Genomic DNA, 21,883 nt, shown 5'->3' on the forward strand with positions numbered 1-21,883 from the left:
AAACTTTGGAACCGTGGGTCGTGTTGTTGGGTGGGTTGTGTATGCCATGTTCCTACTGAGTCTTCTTTCTCTTCTTCTTCTTCCCAGCTCTTGATCATGAGGAAGGGAGTCGTGGTTTGGAGGAGAGGAGGCTGGGTTCCCTGGCTTTGAACGCCCAAGTTGTACGCAGCCTGCGGAGCAACAAGAGAAATGCGTTTTCCATAAATAAACTCTTCCCTCCGCCTGATGCTGCGGCTGCTTTTTGCCCCGGGCTCCAGGCCTCTGAGACAAGGAGTGGGTCTGTTCTAAGAGGATCTGCCGATGTGGGAGTGAGCGATCACAGCCAAGCTTGAGAAGAGTTGGGGGAACAATGGAGGACTTTACCACCCGGACATATGGGACCAGAGGGCTGGACAACAGACCTCTCTTTGGAGAGACTTCGCCAAGGGTAAAACGAAATCCTTCGTGTCCCTTCTCTCCTCCAGGAAGGGGGCTTGTTTGCGGGGCTGGCCCAGGGCAGTGGGGGGCTGCTAGAGGGCTGCGCTGGTGCTCCCTGAGCTCCAGCGCAGTGTTGCAAGCGATGCTGGCTGCAGCGGGGCTCAAGCCTGTGGCTGTGCGCAAGCCCAAAAGTTTCAGCTGGTTGCTGCTTTGAAAAAGATCCTGGGATGTATCTCTGCTGGTTCGTTGGCACCTCTGAACAGAGGACTGCCTGAGCAGCTGTGTAAGTGTTGGGAAGTTTCATTGGAAGTATGGCAATGGCGGGCATTCGTTGCTCTCTCTGTCCCCACCCCACCCCTTGTGGCTGGCAACTCAGATCCTTGGTGGGGTGTTGTCTCATGGACACATTATGGTTGTGCAATGTGTACAAGCCTTGCACCATCACATGCCCATATCATGCAGTATGGAACAACCTTGCTTCCTCGTGGGCTTTTCTGATACTGAGCACATAGTCAAACGGCTGCAGCGCAAAAGTGTTTCCTATGACAAACCTACCTTGGAATTCTCTTGTCTTGGGTTAGATTATTTCAAGGCCTTTTCTCCTGTAGCAAATTGAACCTTGTAACGTGGCCCTCTGACTTGCATTAGTCAGTGCAGTGCTTCCATATGAATGCCCGTGCTCGTCTTATATTGACCATACCATGCAAGAATTCTTATTTTTGAAATTGTTTATGGAATGCTGTATCATTGATTGCACAGTGCTTCTTAACTCGCTCTTCCCATCAAGACCTCTTTTATTCTTTTGTAAGAGTTCAGCTGCATAGACCAGTGGCGGGCATCTGTTGGGGCTGTTGGATCATTTTCTAGGCTCTTATTTGATTCCTTGGCCTGAGTGGTCTCTGGGGGTGCGGGAGCAGGAGGGTTGCAGCAGACTTGGCATGGCTCTGCACCCCTTGCACGTTCTGCAGCCCACAAAAAATGTAAGCTTAGTATGTTGCATGTAGACCCTGATGTGCACTGCTCTCAGTAACCGCTGATGGCGCTGGTTTACGTGGCACTCCTCCAACAGTGTGCGCATACATTTCACAAAATTGCCACACAGCCTTTAACACTTGAACCCAAGGTGGCTTATGGGAAATAGTGTCTGTGCTGGGTATATTGTCAGTGTTAGCAATTTTGAGGTGTTCCTAGCATCCTTGGTGATGTTGCAGGAGACACTTATTGTTGGCATTTGTCTGGGGTGAAGTCAAACGCTGGGTTGGCAGTACCAAAGTGCCAGCCTGTGTTGTGTGTCTGGAGGTCCTGGGCTGCCCAGATGACAAGACTCCCCTCTCGGCCTCACTGATGGGGTCGAAAGGAAAGCCGAGCATGACAGTGGGCACCAGCTTGGCTGCCAGAAGGGGGCGTACAAGGCACCATCGTGGGGACTCTGCTCTGGATTTGTGTAGGGTCTTTTCGTCTCGCAAAGATATCTCGCAAGGCAGCAGAGGGTTAGTATCAGAGTTTTCCTTCTCCTAGATGGGCTCCCTTCCCATCTGCCCCTCGCTTCCCTCTACAGCACGTGCAGAAACCACCTCCTTGACTGTTGGACCCACTCTTGGTCTCGTCTGCTCCATCCGCCAGAACCTGTATGCAGGGGAAGCCCCTAACGCCCCGGGGGTTTGAGACCCTTCAACCACCCTCACCTTCTAGGAGCCACAGGTGAGAGCTGAGTGCAGGGTTGGGACCCAGAAGGAGCCCAACATGTGTCCCACCAGAGGTACCATGTCCTGTCCCCTAACACCCCATAAGCCCCAGGAGACTCTGCAGTGCGTGATTTCAGAGGCACATCTTGGCTGATGTCACATGAAGCCAGAATTGTGTCCCCAGCATGCATTGCAGCTCTGCAAAGCATGCTGTGTAATCCTTCTCAGCTCACCTGCCACTTGGGCCAGGACACCCCCTCCCTCCTTTTTTGGCTGTGGTTAGAGATGCTTTCTAGGAAACCTCTGAGACCATGCTGCTTTTGTGCTTCATTTCTTTCTGGCCGTGAAACGCGATGGTGAGCTTTGCTCCTTGCCTTCTCTCCTCCTCCCACACTTGGTCTTGGCTGGCAGCATGAAGATGAGGTCTCTGCCCCTTTATTGTGTTCACTAAAAATGGTTTAAGACATGAGGGCTTATTGGGCACTACTTTCTTAACGTGTTTATAAATGTCATTTATAATATCACAAAGCAATAGGATTTCAGATAGTAATGACAACATAATTTTAAAAATCATTGAAGAGCAGTCAAGGAAAAGAAAGGAAAGCTAAGTAATTCATAGGAGAAAGGAAGAGAGCAATAGTTGCTCCTTGATAAATGTTGATTTTGTTAACCAAACAATGTTCCTCTACAGTGGTACCTTGGTTTAAGAACAGCTTAGTTTATGAACAACTTGGAAATAGAACACTGCAAACCCGGAAGTAGGTGTTCCGGTTTGTGAACTTTGCCTTGGAAGCTGAACATGTTTCGCTTCCTGTTGAGTGTAGATGTGATATTTGAAGCTTTTGTTTTTGCCATTTTTTGCGGTTTTTTTGTGTGGCTTGTTTTGACTGACTTGTTCTTTGTTTTGTGGGACTGACTTGTGACTGTGGCTTGTGACTTCGTTTGTGACTGTGTGGAATCCAGTTCAGCTGCTGATTGATTGATTGTGTGACTGCAGAAATGGATAAAAGCCCCCCATCCAAACAATGATTATCATCAGTGCATGTAAGAATTTTTTAAAATAAATTTTTATCCTCTACAATATTGTCTTATTTGTTTTATAGTACAGTATTATTGCTTTCATTTTATGGATCAATGGTCTCGTTAGATAGTAGAATTCATGTTAAATTGCTGTTTTAGGGGTTTTTTAAAGTCTGGAATGGATTAATCTATTTTGCATTACTTTCTATGGGAAAGCGCGCCTTGGTTTTAGAATGCTTTGGTTTTGGAAGAGACTTCTGGAACTGATTAAGTTTGGGAACTAAGGTACCACTGTATTTAAAAAAGCTGGTTTGAAATGCTGGGCATTTGGGGAGTTTTGCAGTAGAGAGAGATGGAAGTGCTGCTTCCTGCAGAGATTCCTTCTGTGCAGATTGGCTCTGTCTGAAGCCATGCAAAAGACCTCTGGTGAGGTAGTAGCTGAAGCAGAAAAAAATGCCATTTTATCCTTTGGCTTCTGTGCTGAATGCTGAATAACTGCTAGTTCCAGTTGACTTTGCTTGTAGGCAGCTGTCAATAATATTTTTGTGGGCCCCTTCAGAACTCCTGGCTGTGTTTCTGAAAACTTTGAGCCCTGCCTTGCTTCGGGATTGATAGCTGCATGGGGGACGATGGCTGCTGTGCTTGCAGAAGTGCCCAGTATCTCCTGTTGGGACTAGTGGTGTCCCCTGCCCAGGACCCTGGAGAGTCACTGCCAGTCAGAGGAGACACAACTAAGCTTTGGCAGCCCAGTGGACGGACTCTTAGGATAAAAGAAGAGCCAGCCCAGAGCAAGGAGCTTGCTTGAATTGCTTAGTATTAATTTGGGAGTGTGAGACTGCTGGTGCAATCTTAGACTTGTCTCTGGGAGCTAGCCCATGGTTTTTCATGGATGCCTACTCCCAAGTAGGCATGTTTGGGATTGCAGCCTAACTTTGCAGGATAAAGTCAGCCATCAGCAGATCCTCCCGGAGCTAGCGGTAGGGGCCTGCACATGTTTACTTGGGAGTAAATGCTACTGTATTGGGGGGGGGATTGCTGTCCAAGGGGAGAGGATTCTTCCCTGTTGGCTGATTGTTTGTCTGCAATGTGGTCTTTACTATACAAGCCTTTCTCTTCTGGGGAGAATTGCATTAGAATCATAGAATCATAGAATCATAGAATCATAGAGTTGGAAGAGACCACAAGGGCCATCGAGTCCAACCCCCTGCCAAGCAGGAAACACCATCAGAGCACTCCTGACATATGGTTGTCAAGCCTCTGCTTAAAGACCTCCAAAGTAGGAGACTCCACCACACTCCTTGGCAGCAAATTCCACTGTCGAACAGCTCTTACTGTCAGGAAGTTCTTCCTAATGTTTAGGTGGAATCTTCTTTCTTGTAGTTTGGATCCATTGCTCCGTGTCCGCTTCTCTGGAGCAGCGGAAAACAACCTTTCTCCCTCCTCTATGTGACATCCTTTTATATATTTGAACATGGCTATCATATCACCCCTTAACCTCCTCTTCTCCAGGCTAAACATGCCCAGCTCCCTTAGCCGCTCCTCATAAGGCATCGTTTCCAGGCCTTTGACCATTTTGGTTGCCCTCCTCTGGACACGTTCCAGTTTGTCAGTGTCCTTCTTGAATTGTGGTGCCCAGAACTGGACACAGTACTCCAGGTGTGGTCTGACCAGAGCAGAATACAGTGGCACTATTACTTCCCTTGATCTAGATGCTATACTCCTATTGATGCAGCCCAGAATTGCATTGGCTTTTTTAGCTGCCGCATCACACTGTTGGCTCATGTCAAGTTTGTGGTCAACCAAGACTCCTAGATCCTTTTCACATGTACTGCTCTCAAGCCAGGTGTCACCCATCTTGTATTTGTGCCTCTCATTTTTTTTGCCCAAGTGCAATACTTTACATTTCTCCCTGTTAAAATTCATCTTGTTTGTTTTGGCCCAGTTCTCTAATCTGTCAAGGTCGTTTTGAAGTGTGATCCTGTCCTCTGGGGTGTTAGCCACCCCTCCCAGTTTGGTGTCATCTGCAAATTTGATCAGGATGCCCTTGAGTCCACCATCCAAGTCGTTGATAAAGATGTTGAATAAGACCGGGCCCAAGACAGAACCCTGTGGCACCCCACTAGTCACTCTTCTCCAGGATGAAGAGGAACCATTGATGAGCACCCTTTGGGTTCGGGCAGTCAGCCAGTTACAAATCCACTGAGTGGTAGCATAGTCAAGACCGCATTTTACCAGCTTCTTTACAAGAATATCATGGGGCACCTTGTCAAATGCCTTGCTGAAATCAAGGTAGGCTACATCCACTGCGTTCCCTTCATCTACCAGGCTTGTAATTCTGTCAAAAAACGAGATCAGGTTAGTCTGACATGACTTATTTTTCAGAAATCCATGCTGACTATTGGTGATCACAGCATTCCTTTCTAGGTGCTCACAGACTGTTTGCTTAATGATCTGTTCCAGAATCTTCCCTGGTATTGATGTCAGACGGGCGGTAATTATTTGGGTCCTCTCTTTTCCCCTTTTTGAAAATAGGGACAACATTTGCCCTCCTCCAGTCTGCCGGGACTTCGCCTGTTCTCCAGGAATTCTCAAAGATGACTGCCAGTGGTTCTGAGATCACATCTGCCAGTTCTTTTAATACTCTTGGATGCAGTTCATCTGGCCCTGGAGACTTGAATACATCTAAACTAGCCAAATATTCTTGTACTATCTCCTTAGTTATTCTGGGCTGTGTTTCCTTTGCTGAATCATTTGCTCCAAATTCTTCAGGTCGGGCATTGTTTTCTTTATCGGAGAAGACTGAGGCAAAGAAGGCATTGAGGAGTTCAGCCCTTTCTGTGTCCCCTGTTTGCATTTCACCATCTTCTCCTCTGAGTGACCCCACTGTTTCTTTGTTCTTCCTTTTGCTACGAACATACCCATAAAAGCCTTTTTTGTTGCTTTTAACCTCTCTAGCAAGCCTGAGTTCATTCTGTGCTTTAGCTTTTCTGACTTTGTGTCTACACGTGCTGGCTATTTGTTTGAATTCCTCTTTGGTGGTTTCCCCCCTTTTCCATTTTTTGTACACATCCTTTTTTAATCTTAATTCAGTTAAAAGTTCTTTAGATAGCCACCCTGGCTTCTTTAGGCACCTTCCACGTTTCCGTCTCATTGGTATTGCCTGTCGTTGTGCTTTTACTATCTCCCTCTTAACAAACTCCCAGCCATCATGAACTCCCTTTCCTTTTAGTATTGCTGTCCATGGGATCTCACCCAGCACTTCCCTAAGTTTTATGAAGTCGGCTTTCTTAAAGTCAAGAAATTGAGTCCTAGTATGCTTGGCTGCTCCTTTCCTTGGTAGCATTAGTGGCTACCATTCCTTGGTCTGAGCATGGAAATGATAAATATGCATAAGTAGGTTGGGAAAATGCAGCTCAGCTGATCTTGCAATGTTGGCCTCGACTTGCTGACCTCATGGCAGGCATTCCCCTCCTGCATTCCTGATTTACAAGAACATCCCTTCCTTCCTTCCTTCCTTCCTTCCTCCCTCCCTCCCTCCCTCCCTCCCTCCCTCCCTCCCTCCCTCCCTTGTGTTGGGAGGACTTGCCAGCTCATCATGTGAAAAGTGATTCTGCCTTCTTCCTTTAATAACACTTCCAGCCAGCCTTGCAAATAAGCCTAGAAAAGTTACTAGTCCTCAAGTTTTTTGTGATTAGCCTGAGACTTGATGCTGGCCAGGAAGGAGGGGAAGTGCCAGCCAATCAGCCTTTTGTTTATTCATCTGTTATTTACTTAGAGTCAGTGTTAGGAATTAGCCAGGTTGTTTTGCGACTGGTGCAGGTCCAGTTGCAACCATGTTGGTGGTCTCTGAGTGCCAGGTTGGCAGCTGACATCTCCAGTTTTAAGTAGGCAAGCAAAGAGCTTCCTCACTGCCTTTGTCTCCCACCTTTTTCTGCAAGGAGTGCCTGGTTCATGTCACTCCTCAGTTAATCCCTGCATTGACTCTGTGAGGGAGGTTAAGAGGCTGTGCCTGGCTCCAAGGTCACCCAGTGAACTTCATGGCTGAGGGGATTTGAACCCCAATCTGACCCACTAACCACTACACCCCACTGGCTTCCTAGGGTACTTCTGCTATGAGATAAATTAAGTAGGTAAATAAATATGGGGAAAGCAAAATGCCACTTAGAGAAGGAGCTGAAATATTTTCCTTGAGACTTGAATTTGTTTTATTCTGGATTATTTTATTTGAGGTTTTAATGTGTTGTAAACCACTTTTGAGCTTTTTTTCTTTAAAATATAAAGTCGTATAGAAATGAAATGAAAAGTAATTCTAGTAAAAAATCGCATTGCGAAAAAAGGCGCCTAGACATTCTGCTGTGGTGACTGAAATCATTTGGTGATTAGCTTATTTAGCTGAGTTTCTAACACTGCTTGCAGTATTTATGTACCAAGAAGAACAGTTTTCTGGGCTCTTAGCAGGCTGGTTTTTAAAAAGTATTCTACCAAGTGGAATGATCTTTTGTTGCTTTCTGCTTCCGCCACCCTCATCCTGCTATTGTTTCTGTGATGGCTGGGAAGATGCTTCCTTTCCTCTAGGGTGAGCGAGAAGCTGATGGATCTGCTCTTCTGCTCATTTGCCTGCATGGGATTCCTGGTCGCCTGGGGTGACTAGTCAAGCTGATAAACACAAGGCAGCTTTAAGTTGCCGTTTACCTTTTTCATCCTGCTCTGATCCTTCCTCCGTGGGGCTCGGTGCACAAGGGCTCTCTGAGAAATGAACTGAGGACAAAGGGCCCACCTACAGCGGTTGGGGGGGGGGTCCCTCTGATTTGCTGCCTCCTCCTGGCTGCCTCTCTACTGTATTGGAAGCCTTTTGATCTTTCAATCTCTTCTGGCACAGAAGCTCTGGAGAACAACACACCGTCCAAGGTTCCTGTCCCTTTTCTGGATGTGTCTTGTTCCCGGGGCCAGCCCAGGTTAAGCAGCCACCTCGGCTGGTGGATGCCCCCAAGTCCATCCGTCCCCCCATGGACACCCTGCACTGTCACCTCCCTGGTGCCAATTTCTGGCAAGATCTCGCTGAAATCTTGTGAGATCCTGCGAGATTTTGGTGAGGTGCCGGTGCCATTTTCTGGCCGTGGGCACAGCAGTTGCTGTTTCGCCCTGAGTGGCCAAAGGGGTCTTGCTGCCCCTGCTCATTGGACTTGGGGCACAGACCCAGCCTTGTGCAGAAACACTGGAGAGCTGGTCAACCTTACTCTTGTGCCACACATGCGTCAGCTTAGTTGAATCCTGCCACCTGGTTGGTACTTGCTGGGTCTTGTTCAAGAAGACAAAGAAGCTGACCATTTGGGCCTGTGTTGAGGCATTTGTCCGACCAGTTGAGCAGATGGGTCCGGAGGGGTGAAGTTTGTTGGCTTTCCCCTGTCCTCCCAGGCTGTGTGGATGCGCCTGATGCTCTGTGTGGAATTTTGCCCCTTAAAGTGCCAGCGGCTCTATGGGGTCCATGGTCTCTATGTTGCGACTGTGGTGGGTGTGGAGCTGCTTTTGGGTGAACGCTGTGAGCGATCCACTTTCCAGCTCTGGAGCTGCAGAGGGGTGTGGTGATTATGCAAGTGTGCCCATGTGCAAGGCGGATACACGGGCAGTGCCCCCTCCATGCTCTCTAAATACAGTGGTGCCTCGCAAGACAAAATTAATTCGTTCTGCGAGTTTTTTCGTCTAGCGAATTTTTCATCTTGCGAAGCACAAAATCCCATAGGAATGCATTGAAATCCAATTAATGCGTTCCTATGGTCAAAAAAAGTCTAAACAAAGCCAAATTTGGTACAACAAGAGTTTATTAAGTGCTCTTTAAAGTCACACATACTGTAAAGAACATTTCAAAAATTGAAGGAACAATAAATTAAGCTTCTAAACATGACAGGAAAAACATTTAAAAATCAAAAAAGGGTACATTACATTTTCTAAGACTCTGGGGGACCACTCGAAGAAGGTTCCTCTTCCACTCTTTGCTTCTTGCTGAAGAACCTGTCCATGGTCTGCTGCTTCATCATCTCCTTCAGCACCTCCCTGAAAGGCGACATGACCGTCGTATCAAAAGTGTTCGCAAGGTCATGTGCCACGTGCTTGTTAGGGTGGTGCCGCTCTGCAAAAGCCTGCACATCCTTCCACTTCATGCAAATGTCCCTCAGTTCTTTGGAGGACAGCCGTTCCTCAGTTGCTTCCTCCTCTTCCAGCGAGGCCTGCTCCTGCGCAGCCTCTGCCTGCAGTTCGACCAGCTCCTGGGTGGTCAGCTCGTGGTCGTGCTCCTCCACCAGCTCGTAGACGTCCTCCTCTGTGACCTCCAGGCCCATGGTCCTCCCCAAGGCAACAATGTCCTGCACCACTGTTGACTCTGGTGCATCAGAGTCACTTGGTGCCACACAGTCCGGCCACAGGCTGCGCAAGCGCAATTCAAATTTCTCTGGCTGATCCCTTTCCAGGCCGTGGTGATCATCTTCAAGCAGGTGACGATGTCGAAGTGGTCCTTCCAGAATTCCCGCAGGGTGATGGTGGTGCAGTCAGTCACCTCGAAGCATCGCCTGAAAAGCTCCTTGGTGTAGAGTTTTTTGAAATTGGCGATGACCTGCTGATCCATCGGCTGGAGCAGTGGCGTGGTGTTAGGCGGCAGGAACATGATGTTGATGAAGCTGAACTCCTCCAACAAGTCCTCCTCAAGGCCCTTAGGATGAGCAGGAGCATTGTCCATCAGAAGCAAAACCTTCAGCGGCAGGTCGTTGTCCAGCAGGTACTGTTTGACAGCAGGGCCAAAAGCAAGATTGACCCAGTCCACAAACAGCACACGTGTGACCCAAGCCTTGCTGTTGGATTGCCACATGACACTCAGCCGCTCCTTGTTGATCTTGTGTCTCTTGAAGGCCCGTGGGTTCTCCGAGTGGTACACCAGCAGGGGCTTGATCTTCAGGTCGCCGCTTGCGTTGGCACAGAAGAGCAGGGTCAGACGGTCCTTCATGGGCTTGTGGCCAGGCAACTTGGCCTCCTCCTGAGTGATGAAAGTCCTTTTGGGCATCCTCTTCCAAAACAGCCCGGTCTCGTCGCAGTTGAAGATCTGCTGTGGAACGTAGCCCTCCGTCTTCACAGCCTCCAGGAACTCCAATGCAAAGTCTTCAGCCGCAGGAACATCAGAACTGGCAGTCTCTCCATGCCTGACCACGCTGTGGATTCCAGATCTTGTCTTGAATCGGTGAAACCAGCCTCTGCTTGCCTTGAAGACTTCTGGCTCGCCTGAGGTTCCTGGCTGTTCCTGGATGAGGTCTGCGTGCAAGGCCTTGGCCTTCTCACAGATCATGGCCTCAGTCACTGTGTCCCCTGCACGCCGCTTCTCTTCTAACCAGATGAGCAGCAACTTCTCCACCTCCTCCAGAACAGCTGGGTGGTTCTTCACGATCCTGGTGACTCCCTTGGCTGCATCAGTGGCAAGGATCTTCTCCCTCATCTTCAGGATGGTGCCGATGGTCGATGGGTTCCTGCCGTACTCCCTGGCGAGGTCCGTCACACGCATTCCACCGTCGTGCTTCCGGATGATCTCCTTCTTCATTTCCAGCGTCACCGTCTCCTTCTTCCTCTTGCCGGCCTCTGCAGCAGCAGTCTTCTTGGGTCCCATGGCAGCACAGCTCCTAGCTTCGTAAACTCAGAAAAGAAAAAAAAAACCAGTGCTTCACACCCAAAAAATTCAAAAGCACCCAGCCACCCACCACACAGGAATTCAAACCCAGAACCAAGTCCTTGAATTCCAAACACCCAACCCAAAATCCAACCCCCCCCAAAAAAAGTTTTAAAAGTTTAACTTAAAAAATGGCTGCAAATCACCAAAGTCTTCAAAATCCTCAAATGGCTGCAAAAGAAGCTTTGGAAAAGCTTTAAAAATCACCAAAGTCTTCAAAAACCTCAACTGTTCCCCCAGCCACCCACCACACAAAAATTGCAAACCCCTCCCCAACTGTTGCAAACCCCTCCCTAACTGCTGCGAACCCCTCCCCAACTGTTCCCCCAGCCACCCACCACACAGAAATTCAAACTCAGAATTTTTTTTTTGAAAAACAACAACATGGCCCAATAGTCACAAAAAATCATAAAAATTCAAAAAAAACCACACAAGCTCCCAGATTCTTGCAAACCCCTCCTCAACTGCTCCCCCAGCCACCCACCACACAGAAATTCAAACCCAGAATTTTTTTTTTAAAAAAAACAGCAGAGTGGCCCAATGGTCACAGAAATCATAAAAATGCAGGAAAAACCCACACAAGCTCCCAGATTCTTGCAAACCTCTCCCCAACACCAAGTCCTTGAATTCCAAACACCCCAACCCAAAATCCAAAACCCCCCCAAAAAGTTTTGAAAGTTTAACTTACCAAACGGCCGCAAAAGAAGTTTTGGAAAAGCTTCAAAAATTAGCAAAGTCCTCAAAAACCTCAAAAAAGGCTACCACACCGCGTGCTATGAGTTGCTCCTCGAAGTCAAGTTGCAACTGCACCTCTTCAAGCAATGCACCCTGGGTATTAACGGTTTTACGAAAAAGGAAACAAACTTGCAAGACATTTTCATCTTGCAAAGCAAGCCCAAAGTCTTGCGAAGCAGTTCAAAAACCGCAAAACCCTTTCGTCTAGCGAGTTTTCCGTCTTGCGAGGCATTCGTCTTGCGGGGCACCACTGTAACTGGTTTGTTTACGTGGGCCTTGTGGCATTTGCACCTCTGGCTTGCTGCTTCCCATGGGTGGATGTGTGGAAAGGGGCGTCTGGACTATTCTACTTCTCCTTGCAGCTGCGGAGAGTACCTCCTGTCATACTGAGAGAAGCCTAGCCTAGTGCTGCAGAATCTCTCCACCCGGCAGATGCAAAGCCCTCTTTCAGGCTGGTGGTCTTAAAGCGGGCTGCCCAACCTTGAGCTCCCATCTTCCCCGATTCCTGGCCATACTAGCAGGGAGACGGAGGACTCTGGGGTCCAGCTGCATCACGAAGGCTACAGGTGGTCAGGCTTTGTGGGGCTGGTGGGGAGGGAGATGCGGCTCTGTGACACGCAGCCTTAAGAAAGGCTGGATAGCCTTTTCAAACCAAGAGACGCGGCCAGCTCCTTGACAGCTCTTCCACTCCCTCGGTTTCCGTGTGTGAAGTTTGTTCGCAGTGCAGAACCAAAGAGATGCTGGTAGGTGGATGATGTCAGTCCGGCCTGCCTCATGAAAAACCCCAGATTATGGCAGATTTGGAAAACTGATGTCCCACACAAATGTGGATGTGTTAGAGTGCACTACTATGAAAATGATTCTGTTAACCTTGAGAATACAGACTTTGCATAAAACGGGAGCTCTCTTTTCACCAGAGTGAGCTCAGCTTGGATACTAAGATGGCAGACTTTTGTACCAGTGAACAGAAAACTTGTTCAGACGTCAGTCTTGCCTTTCCTTCCACGCTTCTGGCTAGTGTTTTTAAAATGTGCTGCACAAACTGTTCCTTGTTTGATTGTTGCATTTTGTCTTACAAGGAGACTTGCATTCTGGCCTCTGCTCAAACTTGCAGAGCTATCCTTGTTTCATAGCTCAGTCCTGGAATAGGTTTGCATTGCATTGTAGAGTTGGAAGGGACCCCGAGGGTCTTGCAGTCGAACGGCCTGCAGTGCAAGAATCTCCCTATCTGTGATATTTATTAAGATTTTTAAAATACACATAGAATTATAAAATACAGTTCACACAACTAACAATTTAAAAAATAAAAAGAGACATAAAGGAAAAAGAATGATTAGATATACAAAGAAAGAAAAACAAACATATAAAGTTTAAAGTTTAAAGTTAATTCCATCCTTCAATCCTCCTTTATCTCATCACCTTGGTTCTTTGACCCCCTCACACCTCCCCCTTTGTATTCTCATTTAAAAAGTCCTTTCAGCAAATCCTTACCCTCTGTCATTTTTCATAACTCTGTGTCATCACCTATTGTAAATATATATTTCTAAGTGTTAACAATCTATACTTGCATACACTTTAAAAAAAACACTTTTAACCAATACCACTTATTTTCCATCCAGCATCACTTTAACTTTCCTTAATTTTACAGTGTTTCTGCAGATAATCTTTAAATTTCTTCCAATCTTCCTCCACCGACTCTTCTCCCTGGTCACGGATTCTGCCAGTCATTTCTGCCAATTCCATATAGTCCATCACCTTCATCTGCCATTCTTCCAGAGTGGGTGGGTCTTGTGTCTTCCATGCAGTGCAAGAATCTCAGCTACACCCTCCATCCTCTGCTTAAAATCAAAACCCTTGGAATTCGTAGAGGCCTTGCAGTGTGGCTTCCGTGAACTTTTCGAAGCCTTTTTATTTCTCCTTGGGTTCCTCTCTGTCCCTTCATGCCCTTAGTGAAGGGTGTGGACTTGCCCATGTACTTTGCTTTATTGTGCTTTATTGGTTCACGAGTTGGCCCCTTCCTTCCTTCTCATGCCGTAAGTCTGAGATTGAGCTGCTGTGCAAAACGCAGGGCCAGCCTTGGAGCGCTCCTGCCTTCCTCACATCTGAACTGGTTTGGCAGCTGGCAAGAATCTGGGGACAGCAAGGTGGTTGTCAGGGAGTGAGCACTGCAGCCATGAAAACTCCCCTTTCTCTCTCTCTTTGTATGGCTGTGCAGTGATGCATTGACAACTGAACAACTTTCAGGGACCAAGCAATGGCCAGGCCAGAGTGACTCATCCCTGAGCAACGGCCTCTGCCAAGCAAGGAGCGCAGCGACAGGCCACTTGGCCTCCTGACTTTTAAGCTTCCCTACAACCTTCCACTGCAGTTTTCTGCTGCAGCACTGCACCTGCTGAGTACAGTATTATTAATTGAATTTCTATACAGCCCTATACCCTGGGTCTCAGGATGGTTCACAGAACAAAATCAAGATATAAAACTACAAAATACATAATGAAAATAAAGACAACCCAATAGCCCCCCTTGATATAGCAAGAGGCACCATACAGCCCTGCTTGCTTGCTAAATATATTTTTGCCCAACCATCCCATAGCTTGGCTCCCAAGGAAACTTACCAAGAAAATCCAAACCATACCATATTTTTCCATGTATAAGACAACCCCTGTTTTTTGAACCCCAAAATAAGAAATCAGGCCAGAGCCCAAACCTGAGCTGCCCACGCCAGACATTGAACCCAAACCCCTGTGCATTCAACATCCGTGTATGAGATGACCCCCAATTTTTGACTAATTTTTTGAAGTAAAAAACATTGTCTTCTACATGGAAAAATAAGGTAATAATGGTTTGTAGAAAGGTTTAGCACATTTAAAAAAACCCTGTTGAAATTCAGTGTGAGAGTTAAGCACCTGTGGTAATCTTTTCCATTGAATCTGAGGGGACTTAATAGAACATACAAAGCTGCTTTTATACAGAGTCAAAATATTGGTCTCCCTGGCTCAGGGTCTCCAGGGCATTTTTTCTCCTTAACGAAACAGCAATGTTGAATTTTGTATAATTAGATGCATATTTGCAGGTGTTTTTTTAAAATTATTATTACAGTGGGGTACCTCATCAAATTAGCTCCTGGTGACCAGTTAGCTTTTTTACTTTACATTTAGGATGCTTAGCTGCCTCCCACTCATTCACCATGTTGCAAAGGCCTGGGACTGACCCACTTCCATTTGGTGGGTAGTGGTCTCAGGCAAAGCAAACGGGGTGGGTGGGTGATTTAGGCCTCATCTGTACTATGCATTTAAAGCAGTCCCATGCCACTTTAAACCCTCATGGCTTCCCACACCCCAGTGCCTTTTTGGGCAGCCTCAGAGTCTTCCTCCTTGAGAACTTCCTCAATTTCCCCCCTGTTCCTGAGGTTTGTGTGTCGCCTAGTGAGCAATCCAGCCTGAGTCTCTGCTTCTGATCTGCTAAGCTGCCTTCTCTTGCCGGAGTATTTTTAACCTTTCCCTGGACTAAGCTTGCCAGCAAACCATGGTGTTTCAAAGCGCTGCAGAAAGACCTCCTGAGATCAGCCTTGCGACTCCTGGACCCATGGCTTCTAACTTTGGGTTCCTGGGACTGTGTGTGCCTTGAGGGGCTCTGAGTCCATGGGAAGGTGCTTCCCTCTCGGCTTGCCAGTTCCACCCTGGGGGTCACCTTGACCTCCATTTTTCAAAATGGCCATATTGGAAAACTTGTGTTAGGGGCTGTCACTGACTGTGTCACCGACTGGCTGCCCTTCTCCCTCCTTGTAGAAAAGCCCCCAAGAGCTGCACACACGCTCCGCGCGGCTCGTGAAAGGGAGCGCTGAGCAGAGCCTCCCACCTGCATTCGCTCCATAAGATGCACACACATTTCCCCTTACTTTTTAGGAGGGAAAAGGCGTGTCTTATGGAGCGAAAAATACAGTAGTTCCCGTTTTATATCTGAGTTGCTGAATTGGCTACATGCAAGAGACTGAGGGTGCGCAGAACACAGAGGATAGTTTATTTGGAGATATTGGAAGGAAATGGCCACATGTATGGTTCTCCCACCTGCACACTGAAGAGGTGCAGTCTTAAGAGGGATCTACTGTTTGGTTTTCTGGAACATGCAAATCCATAAACAAACCTCTGGGGGTTAAGTGTTCTTAATTGGTTACCCTGCATCCTTTGTGTGCGCCTGACAGACGTCTGTTGTTCCCTCCTCCCTTTCCAGATGGGATTTGTTGCGGCATCCCTCTTAAGCCATCAAGCTAATGGCAGCCCAGTTTCCCTATACTGGTGCCAGTGGGGACTTGCCTTTCTCCAGTCATGCTGCGGATGGGTGGTGGGCAGCAAGTTTTGCCAATCACGTTTGGAGAGAGGAGGGAAAAACCTCTGACTTTAAGAGGAGTTGGGGCAGATTGATGGAGGATGAGTGTGGGAGGCAGTTGTGGCGCCTGTCCTGTTCTGGGCTTGCTATGCGCATCTTGTGGGCCACTCTTGAGAATTAGGCACTGGGGTAGATGAGCCTTTGGTCACATCCAGCCAATCTCTTCTCATGTTTATCAGCTGCTCTGCTGCGAACTCCCAGAGAACGATTGCAAGCATAACCTGGAACATCTTCAAAGTAGTGCGTGGAAGCAGTTTTCCTTGTGGCGCAGCCCCACACAATGCGGACACCATTGTTTAAAAGGATGGATGGATGTCACCATGCCTTATGATACCAGCATTGCCTGTCCCTCAGTGAAACATTTTAAGCTGCATGGCAGATCTTGGGATCCCTTCCAGCTCTACAGTTCTATGGTTCTAAGCTGGCAGATATCCGTCTAGTTCACTTTTGTAAGCTAATGTGTGCATATTCATTCTCTCTCTGTGTGGCACACAATACCTTTGAGATATCTGGGGCTATGCTTCTCCCCAATGTGAGTTCCCTCCGCCCTCCCATTCCTTTGGTGGTCCCCATTGCGGCAAAAAAATGCTAAGGAACGATCCCACTTTCTTTGGGACGCTGCATGGAGTAGTTTTGGACAGGCAGCGAGTGTTAACTGCTAATTCCCTGCAGAGGCTGCCAGATCCCATTTAATGCTATGACAACAACTGATCCTAATCCTGTTCTGGGCCCTGATTACAGCTGGGCAGGCCAGCTTGCTTCTGTTTGCATTACTTGACTTATTTTCCTCAAAGCGAGGTATTCCTCATTCTCCCCCTTCTGCCTCACCTTTGCTTGCTTGCTTTTTGTATTTGTCACCCTGCCTACCCCACCCCCCATAAAAATACTTTGGTTTCATGGTCTGTCACCGACTAGGGAGGAGGGCAGGAATTGGAAGAGCAGTTTGGGGATGCAATGCCCAACCCCAAAATGGTCTTGGTGATATTTTGCCTCAAGAACAAATATGCAAACAGCAAACATTACAGTTTTCCCTATTTTACAAGGGAATACTCCAGTTGTCCGTGGTCTCTTATCTTGGGCTGAATTACTTTGTCTGCCCTGCCTTTGGTGCAAACTGTTTTTAAAATGCCACAGTTGGTTACTTGGGTTGCCCTTCTTCAAGTGTCAGTCTCTTCCCCCCAGATTTTAAAAAAGTTAAATCATATGTGTGAATAAAGAAATCCTGGCCTCCCGTCTACACCCATTTTACAAGTATCTGTGTGAACACTGAAGGCACCAGGCCATTTCCAATGTCGCTGACAGGTGAGATGGTTCCTTCTTGAACTGTTCATAACCCAGGGTGGCTGCTTTTCTCTTCCCCAAGTCTCCAGCCACACAGAAGGTCCCTTTGGCCAGGGCAAGCTGGGGCTGGGCAAAAGGTTTCCATCTGCTGTTTGTACTAGTTGTGGAGTTGTGAGCTCAGGCAGTCAGGCGTGTGTATCATTTTGGGAGGTAAAGCTTAGCTTTTGCAGATTGCTTCAGCGAGGGGTCATAAAAATGTTTTTGGGTTTGTGCCATTCAAAGCTGCTATTATTTTTGTGATCGGACAGCATTTAGCTTGGTAAATCTACATTTTGATGAAGAAGCACATAAACTGCTTTTGGGAAATCAAATAATTTTAATTTTACCTTCTGAAAATGTCAGGTAATGCTTAATAATTATAATGATATAATAATATGTAGATTCAACTGCCAACCAGTTGGACGTGCAAAATAAGCTCTCAAAGTTTATTTAAACGGTGCCTGTTTTTCTGGAATTAAGCAAACCAAAAAGGTAGCCAGTTTTCAATGCTAAACATATTTGGCGTGGGGATTTGCCCAGGCGGTTAACAAATGGCTGCTTTACACAGGTTTAAACATGGATGGTTGGCACCTGAAGGTGTGAGCTGCCTTTACTAAAGGGAGAATTCACTTTTGAAGACTATAGTCTTTCCACTCTATTTTTAAATCTTTATTGCATCTACCTCTGGTATGCCTTAAAATTCTTAAGATCAAAACCTGGGCATTGAATGCAAATCTAGCACAATTAGCACCAGATGTCAGCTGTTTAGAATAAGGCTTTAATAGAAATGTCAGAATGCTACGGCTAACACTGTGTTCTTCCTTCTTCCAGGATAGAATAATCAATTTAGCTGTTGGCAGCGTCACATCATTGCTGCTCATAGTAAGTATTCAAATCAGTATGGCAAACTTACAGCACAATCCTATGCAGAAGTAAGTCCTGTTCAGTTTGATGGTAGATGGGAGCAAGTCCAAGTCATGAAACCAAGTCATGACATCCCTGGCTTAGAGGTTTCTTGCTGTATCGTCCTCAGTGGGTTTTATTTCTAAATGAACTCATCTGCCTGGATCCCTCTGCCATTAGAGATGCCGGTGTCCTCAGGGGCTGGGAGTGTCTTTCGCCAGCTTTGGTTGCTAAGATGGTGGTGGCTGTTCCTGGATAAGGACAGTTCGATCACAGTTGTCCATGCATGGATAACCTCACAGTTGTGCTACTGCAGTGCACTGCCTGTGGGGCTTCCCTTGGGGCTGGGTCGAAGGCTGCAGGTGGTGCAAAAGGCAGCGGCTAACTTGCTTGTGGGGGCAAACGACGCCAGCACAGGACGCCTCGCTTGTAGGATTAGCGCTAGCTGCCAATCTGCTACTGGGTCCCATTCAAGGTGCTGGTGCCAACATAGGAAGCCCCATACAGCTCAGAACCAAGTGACTTGAGAGGCTGCCTTCTACAGGAATGTTTCTCCTACAAGTCCCAAAGGTCTCAGCAGCCCATTTTGCACTATTCCAGGGCAGAGCTTTCAGCATGGCTGCCCCTGTTCTGTGGAATAATCATACCTGTTGAGATAGAACAAGTGCCCACTTACTGCACTTTCTGGAAACAGTTGAAAGACATTTTAGTCCCAAGCAGATTTCCCAGCTGGAAGAAGGGGTCTTTGCCTCCTAGCTTTCAGAAGCTCCTAGCCAGCTTTCCCCCAGCCTTGCTGCTTCGGAGCCTTTTAACTTGACATGCTGATGGGAAGCATGCGCTCTATGGCTTCTCAACCAAGATCTCGAGAGGGAAATTTCTCTTTGCATCATGACCTGTCATAAAACTTTGTCAGCTCTCATCTCAACTCCATAATATAAACAACCCCATATGCCTGGGCTTTGCCTCAAGGGAAGATGTTCCCACCCCTTGCTCATTTTAGTTATATATTTCAAAGCTCCTCGTAACTTAAGCATCACTGTAACACCCTTTCAGTATTTGCTAAGACCCATGTAAAAAGATGTTTTAGCATTGGTACAAAAGAGATGTCCACATAAATGTTAGTCTTTTACAACCAAAACCTATGTACTGTCCAAATGAGTGTTCCCTTCCTGAGCCATTGGAATTACTTGCTTCAAGTATGTGCCCTTAAAAATAGTCAAAGCATGAAAATGTTATTTGGTGTGGCACAAATGCACTGCAGCCACAACCCTTGGTGGGCTTCCAATTTCTGTGTTCAAGTGAGCCAGATGGTCAGGCAAAGGCAGTGTGCTAACTGCAGCACAGACACCCTGAAATTCCAAGGAATCCAGCGTGCAGCTGGGGCTTGACGGTCTGAAGTGGAGAAATCCTGTTGTGTGTGTGGTCTGGCAACACCAGCTAAAATTTGCCCAAAAATATCCTGCCTCCCGTTGAGGAATGAACGGAAAGGAGCTCCCTGTTGTAGAAGCCTTGCTCAAAATGCCTGGCTTGTAAACCAGCACTCATGTTGTTGCCTACTTGGAGTAAGAATTGCCCTCTGAAGGAATGGGGGCAGAGGCTGGATCTTTCCCCCCACCCACTCCCATTTTAACCAAATGACCAACATAATTAAGCCTTGACCAGTCGTTTGTGTAGACATTGGAAAGTAGCATTAAGTTTTTTTGTCATCTGCTTGTAAGCCTTTGCGGAGAAGGATGGCATGCAAATTTACATGGAAATAAATGGAGCACCACCACGGTCCTCTTCAAAGGAGCAGGGGCAGTTCCTGACTATAACTGGTGTGATGCTGTTTAAACAGTGGCGTGAGATGGGTTGGGCTGCATTGCATGGAAATGTAATAGGAATTCCTCGCTAGGCAATGCATCAGAACTGTGTTTCATATTCGGTGTGAGAAGTAATAGCTGTGCCCTCCCATTCTTTCCTCTAGGTCACTCTAATCAGTGCTTTTGTCTTTCCTCAACTACCTCCAAAACCGGTGAATATATTTTTTGCTTTCTGCATCTCCTTGTGTAGTGTTTCGGCTGGCATTCTTGTAAGTATTGTGACACTTGCTATGCTAAGACTAAATGGACCTGCTCAAACTGGGGGGAGGGGACAGCAGCACCCCAAAGCCCAAGAAGGCACACAAGGGAGATGCACAGTAGTTTGTGGATTCCTCTTTGGTATATGCATGGCCAAGCAACGTGGCATCTGAGCCACAATGGAAGTTTACTTCTTTCCGTAGGGAGAAAAAGCAGTTGTTTTAGGAAATGTTGAACAGGTCTATGGGGTGGGTGTTTGGAATGGGGAGGGGTTCTTTTAAGGGCCTAATTCATTAGACAGTTGTCTACAAACTCCCATGGAAATGAGAAGAGCTGCCCTGGATTGATGGATAACACCCGGGGGGGGGGGAGTGACCTATTTTGTGTGTTGAATATCATGATCTAAATCCCATTGGAGAAGCAAATTTGCATCTGCCGGTATCTGTTCCCATACTTGATGTTTTAATTTACGTGGAAGGAGCAGCGTCTTTTGGAAAAATAAAAATGACTGCCTGTTTTTACTAAAATGAGCCTAGTACAACATGGTACAGTGGTACCTCGCAAGACGAATGCCTCGCAAGACGAAAAACGCGCAAGACAAAAGAGTTTTCCGTTTTTTGAGTCGTTCCGCAAGACTAATTTCCCTATGGGCTTGCTTCACAAGACGAAACGTCTTGCGAGTTTGTTTCCTTTTTCTTAAAGCCGCTAAGCCGTTAATAGCCGCTAAGCCGCTAATAGCCGTGCTTCGCAAGACGAAAAAACCGCAAGACGAAGAGACTCGCGGAACGGATTAATTTCGTCTTGCGAGGCACCACTGTACTTGCTTTGCCATAGAATTTGTAGGCGAAGGAGTGTCTTAACCTTTAGTGGTGCCTGCTTGAAATACTCATTTAACTAGTTTTTTTCCTCTCCTCAGATCTACTGGTATCGACAAGGAGACCTCGAGCCCAAATTTAGGAATCTAATTTACTATATCTTGTTTTCGATTATTATGTTGTGTATATGTGCCAATCTCTACTTCCATGAAGTGGGGAAATGACTCTTTGAGGGCATATCCTAAGGATGCATCAAGTGGCTTCTGGGCAACACTGTAGGAAATGCTTTCGGAACGGATTACTACCCCAGGCGAAGGCTTCATCTGAGCAAGCATCAAATGGGGACTTGCGTTTGCCATCTGCCATGACAGCTTTGTTTTTTTGGGGGAGGGATAAACAGCTACCAGTGCACTTAATGAACATTCCAACTCTACACATTTTTCAGAACGGCACAAATTTTTTTCCTTGCAGGGAAAAATGCATTTTTTTATTACACTGTACAAAAACTGCAGCACTGCAAATGTCTGTACTACAGTATAAATAAAAAGGCATCCTACTGTTACAGAAGACAAATAGGTTATTGTTTGTATTAAATTGAACAGTTATTGCTCCCTAAGCAACCAACTGTTTTGTAAACTACTGTCATTTTTCACATGAACAGAGAAAGTCACAGACTACAGACAAACCGACTTCTGAGGAAGCTAATTACAGCAATAAATATTGTTTTTCTACATATCTTTGTAGTGTTGAGTCATGTTTCCTACCCAAGTTGGACTCTAAGCTCCACTTAGTGTCTCCTTTTACAGCCCTCGCATGGGGGCAGGAATAAAAACCCAG

At 46.8% G+C, this 21,883-nt stretch overlaps 1 protein-coding gene across 3 annotated transcripts; it reads left to right on the forward strand.

The window, feature by feature from the left end:
- The first annotated feature begins 83 nt into the window (after positions 1-83).
- Positions 84-21,781, forward strand: TMEM243 (transmembrane protein 243). 3 transcript variants are annotated; one of them, XM_082240174.1, is made up of 4 exons: positions 84-427; positions 18,100-18,150; positions 20,138-20,242; positions 21,148-21,781. In XM_082240174.1, the coding sequence occupies exons 1-4, from the start codon at positions 350-352 to the stop codon at positions 21,268-21,270; spliced, it is 357 nt and encodes a 118-aa protein (XP_082096300.1). In that variant the 5' UTR covers positions 84-349; the 3' UTR covers positions 21,271-21,781. The 3 variants fall into 3 exon arrangements, with proteins under 3 accessions (XP_082096300.1, XP_082096298.1, XP_082096299.1); XM_082240173.1 differs by having other exon boundaries at positions 170-427; positions 20,138-20,185; XM_082240172.1 differs by lacking the exon at positions 21,148-21,781 and having other exon boundaries at positions 164-427; positions 20,138-20,799.
- Positions 21,782-21,883: the final 102 nt, after the last annotated feature.

Source organism: Podarcis vaucheri (genome assembly GCF_965113315.1).
Source record: "Podarcis vaucheri genome assembly, chromosome: 10".
Lineage (NCBI taxonomy): Eukaryota > Metazoa > Chordata > Lepidosauria > Squamata > Lacertidae > Podarcis > Podarcis vaucheri.

Excerpts from the sequence above, each read along its gene's own strand:
- TMEM243 (XM_082240172.1), top strand. The coding sequence starts at position 350 with ATGGAGGACTTTACCACCCGGACATATGGGACCAGAGGGCTGGACAAC. Across the intron at positions 428-18,099 it reads TTGGAGAGACTTCGCCAAGG|GATAGAATAATCAATTTAGC; the intron begins GTAAAACGAAAT and ends TCCTTCTTCCAG. Across the intron at positions 18,151-20,137 it reads TCACATCATTGCTGCTCATA|GTCACTCTAATCAGTGCTTT; the intron begins GTAAGTATTCAA and ends TCTTTCCTCTAG.